This window comes from Myotis brandtii, unplaced genomic scaffold, assembly GCF_000412655.1.
Source record: "Myotis brandtii unplaced genomic scaffold, ASM41265v1 scaffold276, whole genome shotgun sequence".
Taxonomy (NCBI): Eukaryota; Metazoa; Chordata; class Mammalia; order Chiroptera; family Vespertilionidae; genus Myotis; species Myotis brandtii.
The window spans coordinates 506,377-525,789 of record NW_005360509.1 but is presented as its reverse complement, the minus strand read 5'-3'; the positions used below and the strand labels follow the sequence as shown (position 1 = coordinate 525,789).

Here is a 19,413-nt window from a genome sequence, read left to right as displayed (position 1 = left end):
GTTAAATAAGAGTGAAACCTGGAGTTCAAAACCAGATCAGTTTATCCAATGGCACTTGCCAGTACACTATGTTGAATTAGATTTCCAATGGAAGAGTAATTAAGAAAGAAATTAAAAATGAGGGAAGGGTACTTTTTTTACTAACATGATCAATTCATGTAATCATATGGCAGGACACCAAAATACATGCAATGTCATTTACTCCTTCATTCACTTATTTACTAATTCACAAGTATATCAAGCATCTATTATGTGCCACTGATAAAAATAGTATTTGAAAGGTACTCAAAACTTTAAAAGAGAAAACTATGAAATATGACCAATATACTAATAAAGTAATAGAGGAAAGTACAGGCAAAGAGGAGACAAGAAAAGCATTAGTTGCTTTCCCAATAGCCCCATCTACTACCTTTACCCTCCTTAAACAAGAATTCACAGGAAAAAACCTGATGCTCATTTTCATTGCCTTTTTCTTTTTGGGAAAATTGATGTTTGGAAGTTTAAGCCATACTGCTAAATCTTCTCTGCAGTTTGTTCTATTCAGAAAATTGCTGTCCCACAGACAATCATTTCTCCTCTTCCTTGTGAAGCAGGACAACCATTTACCCAACTGCAGGACTGACTAGAAATGGGTAGAGCATGAAGACTTCAAGGCAGGGTCTCCTAGAGATGAGCTGTGAGAGGCCAGAAGCTGCTTGTATTCCACAAGCCCTAAGGCATTTATGTCCATTCAAGGTTGATATATTCTGACAGACCAAATGGTATGTGGAAGCAATTCATTTCACATTTTATGAAACGTAAAAAAGAAAGAAAACTCAGCAAGTCTAAACATCAAATCCAAATAGGAATGCATTAGAATCCCTCTCAAAGTCAGTCATGTCTGATCTATGGATTTACCATATCACAGGACACCTCAGCTGGAAATCTCTCTACCCAAAGCCATTGGACTAAAAATGAAGTCAGCCAAAGTTTTATTCTTCTATTGTGCTAAGAAATCAGAGCCTCTGTAGCCTGCATGCCAGGACACATGAGAGGAAATGCCAGTGTAATAATGTAATAATCTAAAATGTGTACCTTTAGTCTTTGGTCATCAACAGCTATAATCGTAGCAACTCGAATTAACCTGGGGTTTCGTTTATCCACAACTTCAAGTTTCATATTTGGCAGAAAACCATGAGGCGACCGCTGTAACATTACAAGTGCAATAAGTCATGCAAATTTCAACTATTCAGCTACGCTATTAAATTTTTCCTAAAATATTATTGTTCTAGTTTTATATTCAGATCTTTAGTACGATGGAATTAGTTTTAAGAGAACATAGGACTTTATGCATGTTATTTTATCCAGTTTCATAAAAACCTGTGAGAAGAGAAATGATTTTTGGTCATTTTCAAGATAGCTAAAAAGACAAATAATTCATTAATGATCACATCAAGGTTCTAAAACAGTGGTTCTCAACTTTCTGGCCCTTTAAATACAGTTTCTCATGTTGTGACCCAACCATAAAATTATTTTCGTTGCTACTTCATAACTGTAATGTTGCTACTGTTATGAATCGTAATGTAAATATCTGATATGCAGGATGGTCTTAGGCGACCCCTGTGAAAGGGTCCTTTGACCGCCAAAGGGGTCGCGACCCACAGGTTGAGAACCACTGTTCTAAAAGGATCTTATTACAGTTTATCTATTGGTTTACTTATTTTTTCCTTCTGAAATTAACCTGGTAAATTAAGAAATTGTTGACTATTCTCACTGCCCACTTTTTGAGTGTATGACCCAGAAGGCAAAATTATTTAATAAATAATTAGAAAAGATAACCATAATCTTTTATAAATCTAAATTTTGAAATAATATTTAGATAAAAGCTTCATAATTTCAAACTGGCAAACTATTATAAAATCATGCCACAATGTAATTTAAAGATATAACCTATACTTTTTTCTTACCTTATCTGTAACATAAACATGTTAAACTGTATTAATTTAAGTTTCTCCCAAGACTTAAAATGCCAGGAATCAGGAGTCTATAATGATGAACACTCAGGCAATAATAAAGAAAATGGAGTCAGAAAAATATACCAGAACATACACTGAAAATGAGGAAATTTAACAAAATCAAAGCCAAAAGACAACTCTGACAGTACTTATAGGTTGGCAAAAAGTTTCACTTGAAAGCTACTACACATAAAATTGTTCGATTGACTTTATTTAAAATGAAAGTGCACTGAACTTCTTAAGCCTAGAAATGGCAATAGGAAATAAAATCCTCAAAATTTGTGAGTAATAAACTGTTAATTCTTTCACAAGATCTGGTTTGTTTCTCTCCAGCTTTTGTGGAAGCATATTTTCTTTCTAAAATGCATTATTAAATCTAGTAAACATTGTATATTGACTATGAGTAAGTCTCTGATCCCTGAAAATCGTTCTGTTTTCCCCAAGGTTACTGGCCTGACAACCCAGGGATTGTTTGTACTGCAGATGTTAAAGCTTGAGGTGAATCCATAATAACCCAAGTTGCCTTCTTAGCTAATTTTTTTCATAATTTTATTTTCTTGTAATTTTCCTTTGGGAAAACTAAAATGAATTTTTGGCAGAAAGCAAGAGGAAGACTAAAAGCAACTCGTATTTTTGCTAAGCATATTTTTAGAATTCTTAAAATCCTCTCTAACAGTTCAGAACTTCTAGCCTTCTTAATTTAATCATACCTCTTTCCACCAAATTTAGCCTATTTTAATAAAATTTAAAAAAATTAAAACAACCCTAGCCAGTTTGGCTCAGTAGATAGAGCATCAGCCTGCAAGCTGAAGGGTCTCGGGTTCAATTCCAGTCAAGGGCACATGCTCGGGTTGCAGGCTCGATCCCCATGTTTCTATCTCGCTCTCTCTCTACCTTCCTCTCTGAAACCAATATATATGTGAGTGTATATGTATGTGTGTGTGTGTGTGTGTGTGTGTGTGTGTGAAACATTTTGTTTTAAACCCTTTTTGATTCCTAGAAAACTTTCAGTAAATGGAATCATATGTAGAAACTCACTATATAAAATTCTGATTAAAGACGAGTTGGGGAGCCTGGAGCACACCATTAGGGTTGAAAGAGAACAACATTTGAAAACTACTGGTGTAGAACATAAATATTTCTAACTATACTATCAAAGCACTATCTTTTACAAAGTAATTTATACTTTGGTCAATCCTGAAATAAATTCAAATTTGACCTTTAAATAATTGGTATTCTAACAAATGCTAAAAGCACTATTTCCCTCAAAATGGATAAAACTGTAATACTCAGGTTACAAACAATTCCCTATTTTACTAAGGCACCATTGACATTGAAACAAGCTCCCAGATATGGAAGTTGTGGACTTATAGAACCGGAAATGAAGGACTTGCTCATCAGAGGTTGATGAGGAGCTTTCAATATCACTAGTGTAGGATTCCTGTGTTTTTCAAGCTGGGGAATTATCACCTATGCACAGGAACAACAGTAAATGAGTCGCCTCCCTTGCATTTTTAAATAAAAGCAAGGCAGATTGGTCATGAAAATAACACTTGAGTTTAAAAAAGGATATACTAGAATAACTTAAAACTGCCAAATAAAGGCATGACTCAACATGGACATTATTTAAAGTTGAGAACGTATATGGATACAAACTTACCATTTTAAATACTTTGGCAGGAACTGCACTAGTTTGAGTAGCTTCCAGATATTCTGTCCAGGAAAAATTTTCTGGATCAGGATAACCTGAAAAATACATATAAATATCTAAAGATTACTCATTGATATTTTGATTCCCTTATACTATAAGACATTTGATAATCATAACACCTACTGTTATTTGAATGCTCACAATTTAGCCTCTATGCTAAGAACATCACATGTATTACCTAACGTAAGCCTATGAGAACCTCTGAGAGGGCTTTTTTGACTCACTAAAGTACAAGAGCATTCATTTACTGATTCATTCATTCACTCAACAAGGATAAGCAGGTTGGCCAAGATCAAATGGTGATATGAGTACTTGGCAGAGCCAGCTCACACCCAGATAGCCTCCTCACAAATTTGAAAAAACTCACAAGCAGAGTCTGATGTCAAAGCATTAACTTAAAATAGAATCTCTCCAATAATGCTGCATCTATTAGGTTTTATAATTATAATTTCCCAGGTTTGCTAGTATTACTTTTATTTAAAATTATATATTGGTAAAACATGGTATAAAGCACTCTATGTTTTTAAAAATTTTCCATCTAATTGGGTTTTTTGTTTTTCTATGTTTGTGTTATTTTATTCCTAATTACATTTGCCAGAGGACTGTCAAACTTGTGTGTATTTTTTTTCCTTTTAAGAAATAAGTACTTAGATTTATTCATCAGCTCTATTATTTTCTTTTGTCTCTTCTAATTATCTCATTTGCTGCTTTTATTCTTACCCTTTCCTTCCTCTTATTTCCCTTAGGTTTGTTTTATACTTGTCTTGCCAAATTGAACTGTAATATAATTTTTCTTTTTTTAAATAATAGGGACATTTAAGACTATGAACTAGTCACCATTGTCCCTGAATACAGCTTTAGACCTCTAGACAAACTTTCACAAAATATTTTTCTTTCACCTTCTGAAAACTAATTATATTTACAAAAGGATGCCATATTTGTTACTTGGTCATCACTCAGGTCTGAAAACACATGGAGAACTCTTTGATCTACAGTATGGACTCTCATTATCTCAAGCACTTGTCAAAGAGCTCATTTTGTAACTGATTATTTTAAAATAAGGCTGAAATGAAGACTATTCAGGATAGACTAAGGAAACAGAGTCTCTTCTATGTCTAGTGAAATCACCAAAAAAAAAAAAAAAACCAACCTGTGCTACATGGCTGAGCTCTGAGCAGAATTGCCTTCGAAAAGCGCATGGCACCTACCTAATATAACCCAACATTTGGTAACTGGCAGGCATTTGCAATGGGGAATTCTCTCTCTCTCTCTTTCTCAATAGCCAACATTATAGAAAAACACACTGGTTATTTTGCTTCTAATTTCCTCTCAATTTCACTAACTACATAACATTCCACTGAGTAACTGGTCCTCATGTTGTCCTTTTTGTTCTTTGTTATATCCTCAGCTCCTAGTTGTGCCTCACACTTAGCAGGCACTTATTAATATCTGTTCAATTAATTAATTAGTAATTTATAATTTTCTTTGAATTCCTACATTGCTTATGTCAACAAAATTTATAGGAAATTGCACAATGCCATTTAAAATATAGTAATTATTTGTGTTCCTAAAAAACCTTAATGGTTAATGTTATAATTAAATAAAATAGTTATACTATAAATTTTGCTAATGTAATTTTAGCTTTGTAAGATAATTATGAAGTACAGTTAAATTGTCAAAACATTAATTCACTAAAATATTTCTGTTTGCTCATCAAACATCTAGAATATTTGATAAGCAAGTCCAGCCAATTTATGATTCTAGAAACCAACACATCATGGAATATTATATAGCCTTTATAAAGAAAGAATTAGAACTATACTTAATGAGTTAAAAGAGATTTATTATAAGACATAGCTGAGCAAGATAAAATGAGATAGAAAAATATGTATAAAATATAATCCCATTTTTATAGCACGAACAGATTTTAAAAGGACATGAACATATGGATGTATGAATGTGTACGTGTGCATGTACATGCAATTGTATAGGAATTAGCAAAATATGTATAGCATACAATGTCTAATGGTTCAAACGTTTTCCTTTTTCTCTTGGGAAAATAACTGAGCAGCTACATTTCCTGGACTCTTATTCCATGAAAGGAATAAGTAGAAACTATGTAATAAGCCACTTCAAGTTTGGCCCCTAAAGCCCTCTCCTGTGCCATCAGCAGCTCTTTTCCCAGCCTCAGACTTCATTGAAAGAGTCACAAGGACCTGGAAGAGACCCAGTCCCAGAATAATTGCATAGAGCAGAACTAACCCTTATCGACCATGACTGCTCTACTACAGGAGCCAGAAATTGATTCTTAATGTGTTCAGGCACTAAAATTTTGGAGCGATTTGATATACTCATTAGCTCATGGTAATTAATATTTGAAATAATTCACCAAGTTCAAGGATTTTATTTGTTGGAATATTTTTTATTACTAATTCAATCTGTATATATAAAGTATTTTATGTGAAATATTTTAAAAAAGAAATATGACTTATTATATAGTTTTATATACTAGGACTTGTGGATAAAATGTAAGCAAAATAAATACAGTCCATGTAACACAATATTCATAGAAAATTTTGCCAATAATTTGAGAAATCTGGTATTCTTTTAATTTTTATTTTTTACTTTTAAACTTTTAATATTGTTGTTAGAAGAAATAAACTTTATGGAGGGTAATATGGAAATATTTATCAAATGCTTAAATTTTTTTCTATACTCTCTAATCCAATAATTCCACATATATCCATAAAGAAATAGCAAATATATGTAACCATTTCTTTAAAAGGATGTCTTCCAACATTATTTAAAAACTGGAAAAATGGTAATGTTAAATACAAAGGAAAACCCTAAATAAACTGTGTTGTCTTCATAATATAAAGAAGTACACAGTCATTGGTAGCTAGGTTCTCAAAGACTATTTAAAGAAAATTATATTTTCAAATAAAATGGAGGAAAGGGTTATCAAAGCAGTATGAACACTAAGATAACAATTATAATTTTTAAACATAAAGTTAAGTAAAGAGACAAAAATATTGAAAAATAAATGAAAATAATAATGGTAAACTCTAATGGTGGGATTATATTTTAATTTATTCATTATAACATTACATATTTTACACATTTCCTATAGTTTTATAATAAGAAAAATACACAATTAATTTCTATTTTAAAGAAGTTTAACTATAAGATGTGCACTGCTTTATTCTTTATGTATAAGAATTCAATGGTAAAACAAAATTTAATTCACAAAGAGTAGAATTTAGTTGATTTGAACACTCTTTATAGCAAACGAGAATGCTACCCTTTTACACTGTGACTATAAAAAGTGTTGGGAATTTACTCTGTGTGAGATGCCTTGGGGAAACAGTGAAATGATTTGCAATCAAGTTAAACAAGAGAACAAATAATGATATCTTATGCTGCAGCGGCAGGATCACTCACTGATGGAATCACAGTAATATCCTATGGGGACTATGGTAGTAGAATGTCTACCTGAGGCACAGACACATAACATAAAACAATATTGCACATTGTATCAAATGGCTATAAAAACTGTCTCACACTTGGCAAAATATGCAAGTTTAATTTGTTTTCTCACTTGGAATGGCTTTTTGTTATCACATTAAAATGCATTTACTGTAGAAGATGGTATTTACAAGAAAAGAGTCTTATAAGGTCAAGAACCAAATTTATTTCCCTAGCTCATCAACTTGCAGAGCCCTCCAGACCGTAAGAAATTCTGATTAAAGAGCTTATTCATGTCTTCTTATTCAGTCACTTGCCAAATCAAGTAAGTAGCAATTCCAAGTAGTCTACCTCTTCTTAACCCCATTCCCACAACCCTGGTGAAGGTCTATACTACTATTTTCACATACCATGAATCTCTCTAATGGTCTTTTACTCCCCTTTCTCATCTGGCCTACTACTGCCAAATAAATGCTCCCTAACCATGGTTGCAGCAGAGATTTCACTATCACTCCTCATTCTCACTTTTAAAGATCTTTCATAAAATCCTTTTCCTACTAATTCCTTATCAATGCTCCAAAACAAAAGTGAAACCCATTTTGGTTTTGTGTATACTGTCATCTTGCTTTTGTGTATACTGTCCCTTCTACCTAATATCCTCTTCGACCCCATATCGCAGTTAAAATTTTGCAGATCCTTCAAAGACTACTGCAAATACCGCTTCAAATACCAAGATGTCCACATATGAAGTCGAAATTTACATCTCCCTCTCCTGTGTTCCCAGCCCTCTACTATACATTTCCTTCCATCACAGGAAGAAACAGGACTTAAAGCAACATGATGAGGAGGAAACGGCAAGGAGTTCCTGTAGTCCACTAACAGGGCCTGCTACTAGTCCCCAACACACCACATGAGATGTCTGGGCCAGCTACCTGATCTCTCTGGACCTCAGTTCTTCAACTAGGAAATTGAAATAATTGACAAAAATTCACAAAGTTGCCATAAACAGTTAAATGTGTGAAGTCATATAGGTCATTTAAGAAAAATGAGGTACAAAACAAAAGTTCAAAATACACTAAATATGATGGCTATAAACAAAAGCACAAACAAGTGTAAGGAAGGATATAGAGAAAATGGAACCCTCACAACTGCTGGTGGGAATGTAAAATGGGGCACTTCCTGTGGTAGAGTCTAAAATACTGCTCCTACGTTTCTACCCTAGAGAACTGAAAACACATTCACGCAAACACTTGTACACAAAGGTTCCTTTTGTAACTTCAGCTAAAATTCCAGTAGATTGATTCTGAAGGAGCAGAAGCCCCAGCCATATCTGTTAGTCCTCTCTAGAAATATACTGAATAAAATATGTAACAGCTTGGATTAAATCTATATCAGTGAAAAGCACCTTTACATTTTATAATTTACATGTTTTAAGAACTGGCTTTTTTCCCCTCTTTATCTTTGAAGAGGCTCTTTTATCTGGCATCGATGAGAATCTGAGTATGCACCAGAGGCCCCTGTACAGATTTCACATGCTGTTCCACTTTCAGGAGACTTAATTGCTCTCAGAAGTGCAATTACACACACACACACACACACACACACACACACACACACACACACACACATTATGATATAGTAAATACATTTTTTTCTGACAATAAAACCATAAAATAAGATGTGATGCAAAAATCTATATGCATAAATAATGCTTAAAATATAAATTCACTTTAAGTAAAATAACTATGGCGGCTAACAAATTTTGGAGCCAAGTTATTAACAGAAACAGAAAATATTAATTTCTTTTCATTTTTTACTACATATAAATAATATATATAAACATATAAACATATAAACACATAGACATAGACACAGATCTATATATAGATTATAGATATATATGTGGATGTAGATATAGATCTATAGATAGAGATATAGAGATATAGATAGAGATAGAGATATATAGATATAGGCATATAGATATAGATACAGATATACAGAGAGAGCTGGTTGGTTTTCCTTTTAAAATCTCATGTTTAAATTCCTGTTTGTGAACTACCTGTGTACACAGCATTCCATTAATCTGCCTCATGGACCTTTCTACTATCTATGACTTCATTCACATCTTTCCTTTGTTTTGCAGTTAATAGGGACCTATCATCTTTGGTGCACTCATATAGGCCAGAATAATCATAACTCATCACAAGTTTTAAGCAATTTTGTTTATTGCTAAACTTTGCTTTCACCCAATTTTTACTCACAGTTTCTTTGTGTATATTTTCTTTGCACTCCACTCTCTTGTTCACACCTCAATTAAGTGGTTAATCTACTTGTATTTTCATTTTACATATCACCTATCAAATGGGAAGTGACCTGGGGTTCAAAGAAGGCTATCAGGAAGGGTCAACCCTGTCAACACCATAAGAGGAAACCCCTTATGACAGAGTTAAGTCCCTCATTAAGACAAGTAATCATACTGTGAACATTTTAACTAACTAAAATTTTGATATGGTGTTCATACTGTTTTTTCTTAACAGCAGCTTCAGATACTCTATTAGGATATAAACATTTTTCAAAAGTGAATGACATTATAAATATAGACACAAAATTCCTCAACAAAATATTAGCAAGCCAAGTCCAGCAACATGTTGGAAATATTTGTGTGACACACACACACACACACACACACACACACACACACACACACACACATGTGAGCTTTTCCCCCAGGAATACAAGATTGGTTCAGTATACAAAAAGCAATCAACATATTAACACAATATTTACAGAATAAAGAATCATACCTTGATGATAAAACAAACTAGGAATAGAAGGGAACTTCCTCAATCTCATAAAAAAGCATAAATAAGCAAATGGATAAAAAAGAGGTGGCATATATATACAATGGAGTATTACTCATCCATAAAAATAATGAACTCTTGCCATCTGCAACAACTTGGATGGACCTAGATGGTATTATGCTAAGTGAAATGGGTCAGACAAAGAAAGATAAGTGCCATGTGATTTCACTTATATGTAGAATCTAAAAAACAAAATAAATGAACATTTAAAAAACAGAAACAAATTCATCAATACAGAGAACAATTATGATCACTGCTAGATGGGAGGGGGTTTGAGAGGATGGGTGCAAAAAGAGAAGGGATTAAGATGTGCAAATTAGTTATAAAAACAGTCAGGAGAATGTAAGGCATAGCAGAGGAAATATGGTTAATGATATTATAATAACTATGTATGGTATCAGATGGGTAGTAGATTTATCAGGGTGATCCCTTGTTATATAAATGTCTGATCGCTATGTTGGACATCTGAAGCTAATATAATATTTATGTTAACTGTAATTGAAAAATAAAAAATTATTTAAAACATAAAAATTAAAACATGTAAAGAAGACAATCTACATAGGAGAAAACATTTGAAAATCATTTATACAATATGGGCTTAATAACCAGAATATATAAAAACTCCTACAATAATAATTAAGAATAGTAAAGGAATATAATACTTAAATAATAAACAATAAAAACAGCACCCAATTTTAAAAATGGGCAAATATTTAAGTAGATAAGTCTAGAAAGAAGATGTACAAATGGCCAATAACCATATGAAAAGATATTCAACATCACTGGTCATTAGAAAAAAGTAAATCAAAAGCAAAGAGATATACTATTTCACAACCAGTAGGATGGTTTTAATCAAGAAAACAGAAAATAACAAGTATTGACAAATATGTTAAGAAATAAAAACCGTTATACATTGCTAGTGGGAATGTAAAATGGCACAAGTACTTTGGAAAGCAGTGTGTTAGCTCCTCAATATAGTAAACACAGACTTATCATATGACCCAGCAATTCCACTCCTAGGTTTATGCCCAAGAGAAATGAAGACATGTCCACACAGGAAATTTTACTCAAATGTATAAAAATACTCTAATTAGTAAAAAGAATACTGAAAAGTATGTAAGGTTTAGAGGTAGCTTAACTGTGAGATTCTAATTTAAACATTATATGTCAGATAAAATATCCCAAGAATTTTAAGAACTCTTAGAGAAGGTAATTTGCTCCTCAAATGAAAAATGCGCATTACTAAATTAGTCTGTGGTTTCAACCATCACTCAGATTTCACATGGTGACAATATTTAAATAAACAATTAATTCTACAGTAAAAACTACAAGCCTGGATTGAGTTCTGCTATTATTTTATTGACTTTAGGAAGGAAATAGTCTCCTATTTACATCCAATCAGGGCCTTAAGCCTGGGCCTCACCTGGGGTGTGGCAGGTGGGTTCCTCTCAGTCCTTGGTTCATGTTAACAATGGAATGATCTGGACCTTTAATCCTTAATATGCTGCACAGACTATTCCTAGACTCACACAGCACCAAGAGATGGGTTATGGACTTCAACACTGAGTCCATCGTACAGTCTAGTGTGAGCAGGTAGCAAGCAGCATGGAAGCGATTTCTTTGGAGGAAAATGGAAGGGTGTGTGCTGCATCTGCAGGCATGCCAACTCCAACCACCATTCTGAGATCTGACCAACAGTTCACTTCATCTTAAAGAACACTGTCTAAAGCTAGCCTTTGCCAGTTTTACAGAAAAATAGAACAAGCAACTCTAAAGCTATCTGTGCATCAAAATCAGAGTTTGAGAAGATACTATATATTATCTTATAAAACTTTTAAAGACTAATTTAATATTTTTAATAGGGTGTGGTTTTTGTTTGGCTTGTTGATTGTCTTTAATTCTTGAACTCTTTTCACTGAATTAAAAAAAATTGTTGAGAAATCCTAGTACTTTCCTATAATTAAGGGGGAGTGGGTAGATTTAAAAACAGCAAGATCCAGAATCATTCAAATTAAAAGGTAAGCATCTGCTCCATTCTGACACATTCCTTACTCTATATTTTTATTGAAATAAAACAGATTTCTCCTAGAACACTTGTTTTAAAAATGTTAAGATTACACAACCACTACATCTAATTCATTTTAAAATTAAACACACAGATGCATCTTTGAAATATCATCCTGAGCAAAGTAGGTCAGACAGAGAAGGTTAGAAGTCATATGATTTCACTAAGATGTCGAATATAAACCTGAAAGCAACAGATGAATGAGCAGGACAAAAAGACAAATGGAAACACATGGACATAGACAGCAGTGTGGTGGCTCCCAGAGGAAAGTGTGGGTAGTAAAAGGTAAATGAGTCGCCCTAACTGGTTTGGCTCAGTGGATAGAGCATCAGCCTGCAGACTAAAGGGTCCCAGGTTCGATTCCAGTCAAGGACATGTACCTTGGTTGCCAGCACATTCCCAGTAGGAGTGTGCAGGAGGCAGCTGATCAATGTTTCTCTCTCATTGATGTTTCTAAGTCTCTATCCCTCTCCCTTCCTCTCTGTAAAATATCAATAAAATATATTTTTTTAAAAAAAGGTAAATGAGTCAAATATATAGTAATGGAAGGAGACTTGACTTTGGGTGGTGAACACGATGCAATATACAAATGATGTACCTTAGAACTGCACGTTTGAAACCTATATAATTTTATTAGCCAATATCACCCTTATAAATTTAATAAAAAATGGTGGACTTGAAACAGAAAATCTCTAAAGAATGTTTCTTAATATTCCTGTAATGAGAAAAAAATATGATAACTAGAGAGTCCTTACTTCAGTATTTAGCTGTCATTAAGTTGGCTTGGTAAAGGGATCTGGCAAGTCATTATTAATTCTCACTTCTTAGATTTCTTATATTCAACTCCAAAGCTAAGTATATTTAATAATCTGAGGCTCAATTAATGAATTAACATAAATTATGAGATAAATTATAAAGTATGTAGCTAGAAATAGCTTGTTTTAAATGTTGATCTATAGCAATAGCACTCATTTTGTTGGATAAAAAAATTTAGCAACTTTTTAAAATGTCTAATTCACCTTTACAAAACAGTCTATTTTCATTATGGGGAAGGATTTCAGATATTCGGGTTACTTGGTGGTCAACAGAACTTGCACAGTATTTTCATCATACACTTTTTATTTAAATGTGGTTTATATAAATGAAAATAAGAATGACCATTGCCACTCACACAGAATGACTTAAAAGAACACCCAGCATGTCCACTCACCTTGGGGTGCTATCAGAGTTCTTCCATTCTCCTGACACCAACCAACAGGCTGGACGTAGGGACTATTTACATCACACCTGCAAAAACAGGATTCTATTTAGACCCCATATTATTCAAGGCCAGACAAATAATCCAAGAGTAATGAACATTCTGGATATGGAGAGATATCATGGAAAATATTATTTCATAGCTAAAATATTAGTTTATAGCTAAAGAGAATTAGAAGTAATTTTAGTACTATATTTTGTAAGCTGAGTGACCCAACTTCTCTTTTACATAACCTTCTTGAAATTTAAAAGTATAAAATAAAAAGTATTTGACTAAAACATGAACTTCCAGTAACATCCCCAAAGAATGGACATTTTAATAAACCTCTTCTACCACTTCTTGCTAGCAGCAAGGAAAAATATTAATAGGCCAGTCCAAATTTATGGACAGCCCAATCAGACTCCACATGACTACACATTTCTTTTTTCTCCTTTTCAAAGAATTCAGACTCCACTCCCTAAGACACAGACAGCAATTGATCTTTACTCTGCTTCAAGGAAGGAATCAAGGTATCCTTCTGAGGCAGGGACTTATTGGTTATTCAGGACATTCTATGAAGAAATGCTACTAAAATTATTTTGCCATGCCCTTTTCCATACGTCAGGCTTTTGCCTGGAAAACCCTTCTAACTCATGCAATGTTAGTTTAATGGCACTGTAGCATCTTCTCTGTTCCCACCAGCTTTCAAATAATTCACTCCATCCTCCCTGAATCTTTCCTTTGAAAAATATGACAGAGCGAGTTCAACATTTTCCAGGAAAAAATATTGCAAGTTCTTATCTTCCTCTTCACGAAAATACTTCCCTTACAAACTAGACAAAATACAGCGAAGTACCCTGAACTGGTCATATTATTTTGGATGGGGCCTCATTAGGCAACCTCTCGTGGAATGAAGGAAACGTTTCTCGGGCTCAAATTCAACAGTTTGTGTGGTAGTGAATTCCTGTTCATAACTTCAAAAACAGTAAGAACAGCGACAATACTGGAATGAAAAGGAATTCTTAACACAAAACACAAACACACAAAAATAAAACACACAATGGTGTCTCACCAGTAGTCGTAACTATCATCCCAATTGTCAAAATGCACTAGCAAACGGTCTTCAACAATATCTGCTATGGTTGCCACACACACCAGTGAAGGGTTCTTCCTGTCGACAGCCTCCAGCTTCATTCCCACCTGAAATTCTTTAGGCACTGGCCCATTCTAACACAGCGCCAGAAAGAAACAGGACACCAAACAGGACAGAGCATGGTCAGAACTTCTATGATGTTTAAGCATCAGAAAAGTCTACAGGGTCTCAACACTTCCCCTTCTGTATAAAGCCAGCAAATGCCAGTAAAAATAGCCCAACAAACTGTTAGGAAGCTTATATTCAGAACAAAGATCGAAAGATTAGCTTTTACATTGTGCTGTTTCTTTCTTTGTCCAGATAGGCTTATTTCCCTTATCAGGGTCATTTTCCTTCTTTTTCAATTCTTACAGTAATTTGTATGAATTTTAAAATATGATGATTACTGAATACAGTAGTATCAGATAATTTCCTCGGCTCCCCAGAGGCTTTGTTTCCAAATACCACTCTTTAGCACCAAAATTATTTACTTTGATCAGATCTGAAATTAGTGGCTTTTTCAATATTTAAGGAATACATGTAGTAACCCACAAATAAAATTATAGTTGAAATACCCAAATGCTCTTTATTATCTGCACATATTTTTAGTATTAAAAAAATACTAGAGACTATGATTTACAAAATATTAAAATGACAAAACCCCACTTTCATAAAACTATAATTAGCCAGCCCTGGGAATTAGAAAGTATATGTTCTATATCTCCTATATCTGGTGACTAGAAGAGGGTTTTCCTACTTCTTTACTATATATACTGACTCCTGAGTTTTGTTTTCCTTAAGCACCTTACATTTTTCAAAGCAATTTCACATTTCTTTCCTTGATACATTCTATGAACCATATAGAGAAACTGTATAACACTGATTTCAACATCAGAACACTGAAGCTTGGAAAAGCTGGGTAGGTGTCCTACACAGGGACTCGGCCCACAGGTGCAAGACTCTAGGCTTCCCACCCCTTTCCCTGCTGTGTGGCCTCACTGCTGGGCCCATGGGCTCAGAGGAGGTAGGGCTGTGACTTATCCTCATTCTCTCCTTAAGACTTGGTAGATTGCTGAGGACATAGATGGTATGAGTATACTCTTCTCAAATTCTCATATACCTCTTGAATCTGTATAAAATGTTACCTTCATTGTCATTACACATAAATCCAACTAGGATGGGTACATTCAAAGTCTCTCTGGAGCATTTACTGGTCTCAAAACACCAAAACTAACTTTAAATGATTAACTCACAAAAAGCACAGAAAAAAAAAACATTTCTGAAAGGCATTTTAAATTTTAGAAGGCTTTAAATATAAAGTTTTCAACTCTCTCCATCTAATCAAAGTATTTAATTATATGTTTAAAGGGGATAAAAAGATATGCCTATAAGAAACTGACATATTAAGTGAAAAAAGGTCAACAGGAAGCTAGGAATTCTTTAAAAATTAAAGTACAACATAATATATACAGTGGGGCCTTGACTTACGAGTTTAATTCGTTCCGAGACCGAGCTCGTTAAGGAGCTCATTAAGGAGCTCGTAAACTCAAATCACTCTGTCAACTCAATGCGAAAAATCGGCCGAGAGACAGCTGGTATCTCAAAGAACTCATTAGTCAGGACACTCGTAAGTCAAGGCCCCACTGTAGTGGATATTTAAAAATTTAAGCTCAAAGAAAAATCTAATTTATACTGAGGGAGAAAATACTTACAGAACTTCTGTTTCTGAATAATTTCTTAGGAGCATTTTGGAATTTGCAGGCCTTCAAATAATTCATCCAAACAAATTTATCTTTTCTATAACCTAAAAAAAGTATAGATTATTAAAGATACCCACAAATGTAACCATGTACGTACTAAATATATAATTCTTATTCAGTCCTCTTCCAGAAATTAAATGTCCTTTAGTAGAACACAAAAGATTTAAATTAAAATCTCTAGGTTTTTTCAATGTTGTTGGTTATTTTTATTTTTTGTTTTGTTTTGTTTTTTTGTTATTTCTACAACTCTTTTCTTTAATTTAAATTCTTTATTGTTTAAAGTATTACATATGTCTCTTTTTTCCCCCATTGACCTCTCCCCGGCCTTTCCCGCTCCCCAGCACATGCCCTCACCTCCCCTGGGGCGGGCGGTGGGGGGAGTGTGGTGGTGGTGGTGGTAAGAGATCTTTCAATGTTTTTTCATGTATAAACTTCAAAACTGTTGAGTTTGATTTCCCATCTACAAATTTTTAAAATTCATTAAATGTCTCATATCCCATTAGGACTTTCCAAAATGGGCAAAGGAAGGAGACATATTATTATCTGCACATATTTTTAGTATTAAAAAATACTAAAGACTATGATTTACAAAATATTAAAATGACAAAACCCCACTTTCATAAAACTATAATTAGCCAGCCCTGGGAATTAGAAAGTATATGTTCTATATCTCCTATATCTGGTGACTAGAAGAGGGTTTTCCTACTTCTCTAGGTTTTCCTCATCACTCCGGAAGAAGCCATATCATCGAGGCCACCAGATGTCCTAGTGGTGCAATAATCCAGGTGCCAGACACTTGGTGTAAATTACAGAAATACCTTCACAATCCAAAGACCATCCAGCTTTCTGATCCATAGCTTTGTAGGCTCCCCTAAAAAAAATGCATCCTCCTCCCATCCATGTGCCCTAAAGTGGTTCACAGGGTGCTGGCCCAAAGAAAATGGGTTCTAGATCAGTATTATACTTAGAATAAAAGTCAAACTCCTTGAACAGCTTTCAAAGCCAGGCTGCATCTCCATTTCTCCTGGTTTCCCGCCTTCGCTGCTCTGTTCTAGCCACATTCATCTCCTTGTGATTCCTTAAGCACACTGACCCCAGGACATTTACTCTTGCTTTCGTCTCCAACAACTGCTCTTATCCATGCAGCCACATTGCTTTCTCTCTCCTTTCACCCACATATCTGTCAGACGCCACTTTCTCAGGCGTTTCCTCATCACACTAAGTCAGAGTGTCCCTGTGATGCTCTCTGACCTTCCACCCCTTCACTGCCTGACACTGAATCTTTGTCTTTGTTTATATTATACTTCCCCTCTAGAATGAAAACCCCATGAAGGCAGAGACTGTTTATCTTATTCAGTGCTATATCCCCAGTGCCTGCACAGAGTAAGGGCTCCATCAATACCTACCAAATGAATGAACCTACGGCCTGTTATCAGCTTCCGCGAAATCCAGCAATCTTAAGGGATTCTGCTGTTAGTCTCAGGGATAGATGCCAGAGGGGACCCTGAGTTGGTTACTAAGAATAAAATGACTATATACTAACTCCTGAAGTTTCCAGGGTCATCAAATCATCTAACATCAAAGAAGACTTTATACAGAAACTAGAAGCCCGATGCACAAAGATTCATGCAAGAATGGGCCTTCCTTCCCCCGGCTGCCGGCACCACCTTCGCTCTGGCCGGAGCCGCCTTTCTGCCTTGGCTCTGGCCCGGAGCTACCTTTCCGCCTTCTGACTCTGCCCAGAGGTCGGAGCGGCTGGGGCTGGGGGGAATGCCTGCGTCGTCGCCATGGCGATGACACAAGCCTCCTGCCCCGCCCCCAGCTGCTCTTGGTGCCTGTGTATGCAAATTAACCCACCATCTTTGTTGGGTTAATTTGCATACTCACTCCTGATTGGCTGGTGGGCATCGTGACGGTATGGTCAATTTGCATCTTTCTCTTTTATTAGTGTAGATTTATATGCAACGAAATGAGCCCATTGGCATTTCAACTGGTCAAATCCTCACCTCACTAGCACATAGCAAATAAAAATGGCTTCAGTCACATTTGCCAGTCTTTATCTTTTGGTATAAAACAACAACAAAATCAGGTTATTGGCCCAAAGAAAACAGGTTCATTAAATATTTTTGGATCAGTGAAATATTTTCTCTTTCATATTTCCCTGTTTTCCTGTGATTTCTGTTGGAAACAGTGTCAGTGAATCAAGTTTCTCACTGCACAATATCATTGACTGAGATTTCATTATTTTAGATATTTCATTTTAATCACAATTTAAGCATTCGTTTCTTTATTCCTCATAAAGTGTAATAAACTTTATGTAAAATAAAATGCTATCATAAGATTTTAATTCTGTTACCTAGTTGTTTTATCAGAATCTCTGACTCAAGCAGTCATTGATGCTTTTATTAAAAAGACATTTATTTCTAAGAATCATATCCTTACAGAATTACTCCTTTTTGATGACCAAACTTTCATTTCGAAAACCAAATCATACCAGGCTCTCATTATTCTTTCATGAAATGTTGTTAAAATAAAGCTGAAATAACCACTCACTCTCTTTCCATCCTTGCTTACCCTTAGGGATATGCAATTCGTGTTTGGTCTTTCCACACCACCCTATTGGATGAATGTCAGGGGAACCAGCATTGGTCCAAAAATCGTAGCAGCTTAAATAACCATCAAAATGAAGCCTTAGACGGTAACCACACACCTGCAAAATGGAATGTTTGCAATCATTCATTGTGTTATGTATTTAAAGTATACAAAACATTAACAAAATATTCATATATTCTGTCATTGCTATCAACATGTGAACCAATCCCTCCATCTAAATGTGTTTATATTATAGAACAAATTTATAGACAACATCTAAATAAGACAAAATACACTTGTCTTTCAAGTACCTAAAATTTTTTTCTGCAAAAAAAATTTTCAATCTAGAAATATGAGGTCAATTTACACATCTATTCAATGAGTTTATTTATTAACTCAATACCTGTCAAATATTCTTTCAGAAACCCCATCTCCTACTGTCTGGCCTGGAGACATATCCCAAAACAGAGTAAGCTAAAGTACAAAGCAAAAGCCAAATGGATGTGGCCTTATTTAAACTCTAACATATAAATCCAGCATACTCAATAAAGGAAATAATAAAACAGTCTGAGAAATACATTCTCTAGACATGCTGT

General features: G+C 34.5%; 1 protein-coding gene across 1 annotated transcript in view; it reads right to left on the bottom strand.

The window, feature by feature from the left end:
- Positions 1–19,413, bottom strand: part of L3MBTL4 (l(3)mbt-like 4 (Drosophila)) — a 259,747-nt gene that overhangs the window by 184,366 nt on the left and 55,968 nt on the right. Inside the window, exons 6-11 of the mRNA XM_005868713.2 lie at positions 18,800–18,935; positions 16,178–16,269; positions 14,406–14,560; positions 13,307–13,383; positions 3,655–3,740; positions 1,075–1,185 (exon numbers count right to left, since the gene is read on the bottom strand). Of these exons, the coding sequence (XP_005868775.1) occupies positions 1,075–1,185; positions 3,655–3,740; positions 13,307–13,383; positions 14,406–14,560; positions 16,178–16,269; positions 18,800–18,935 (657 nt within the window). The remainder of the gene's footprint in view (positions 1–1,074; positions 1,186–3,654; positions 3,741–13,306; positions 13,384–14,405; positions 14,561–16,177; positions 16,270–18,799; positions 18,936–19,413) is intronic.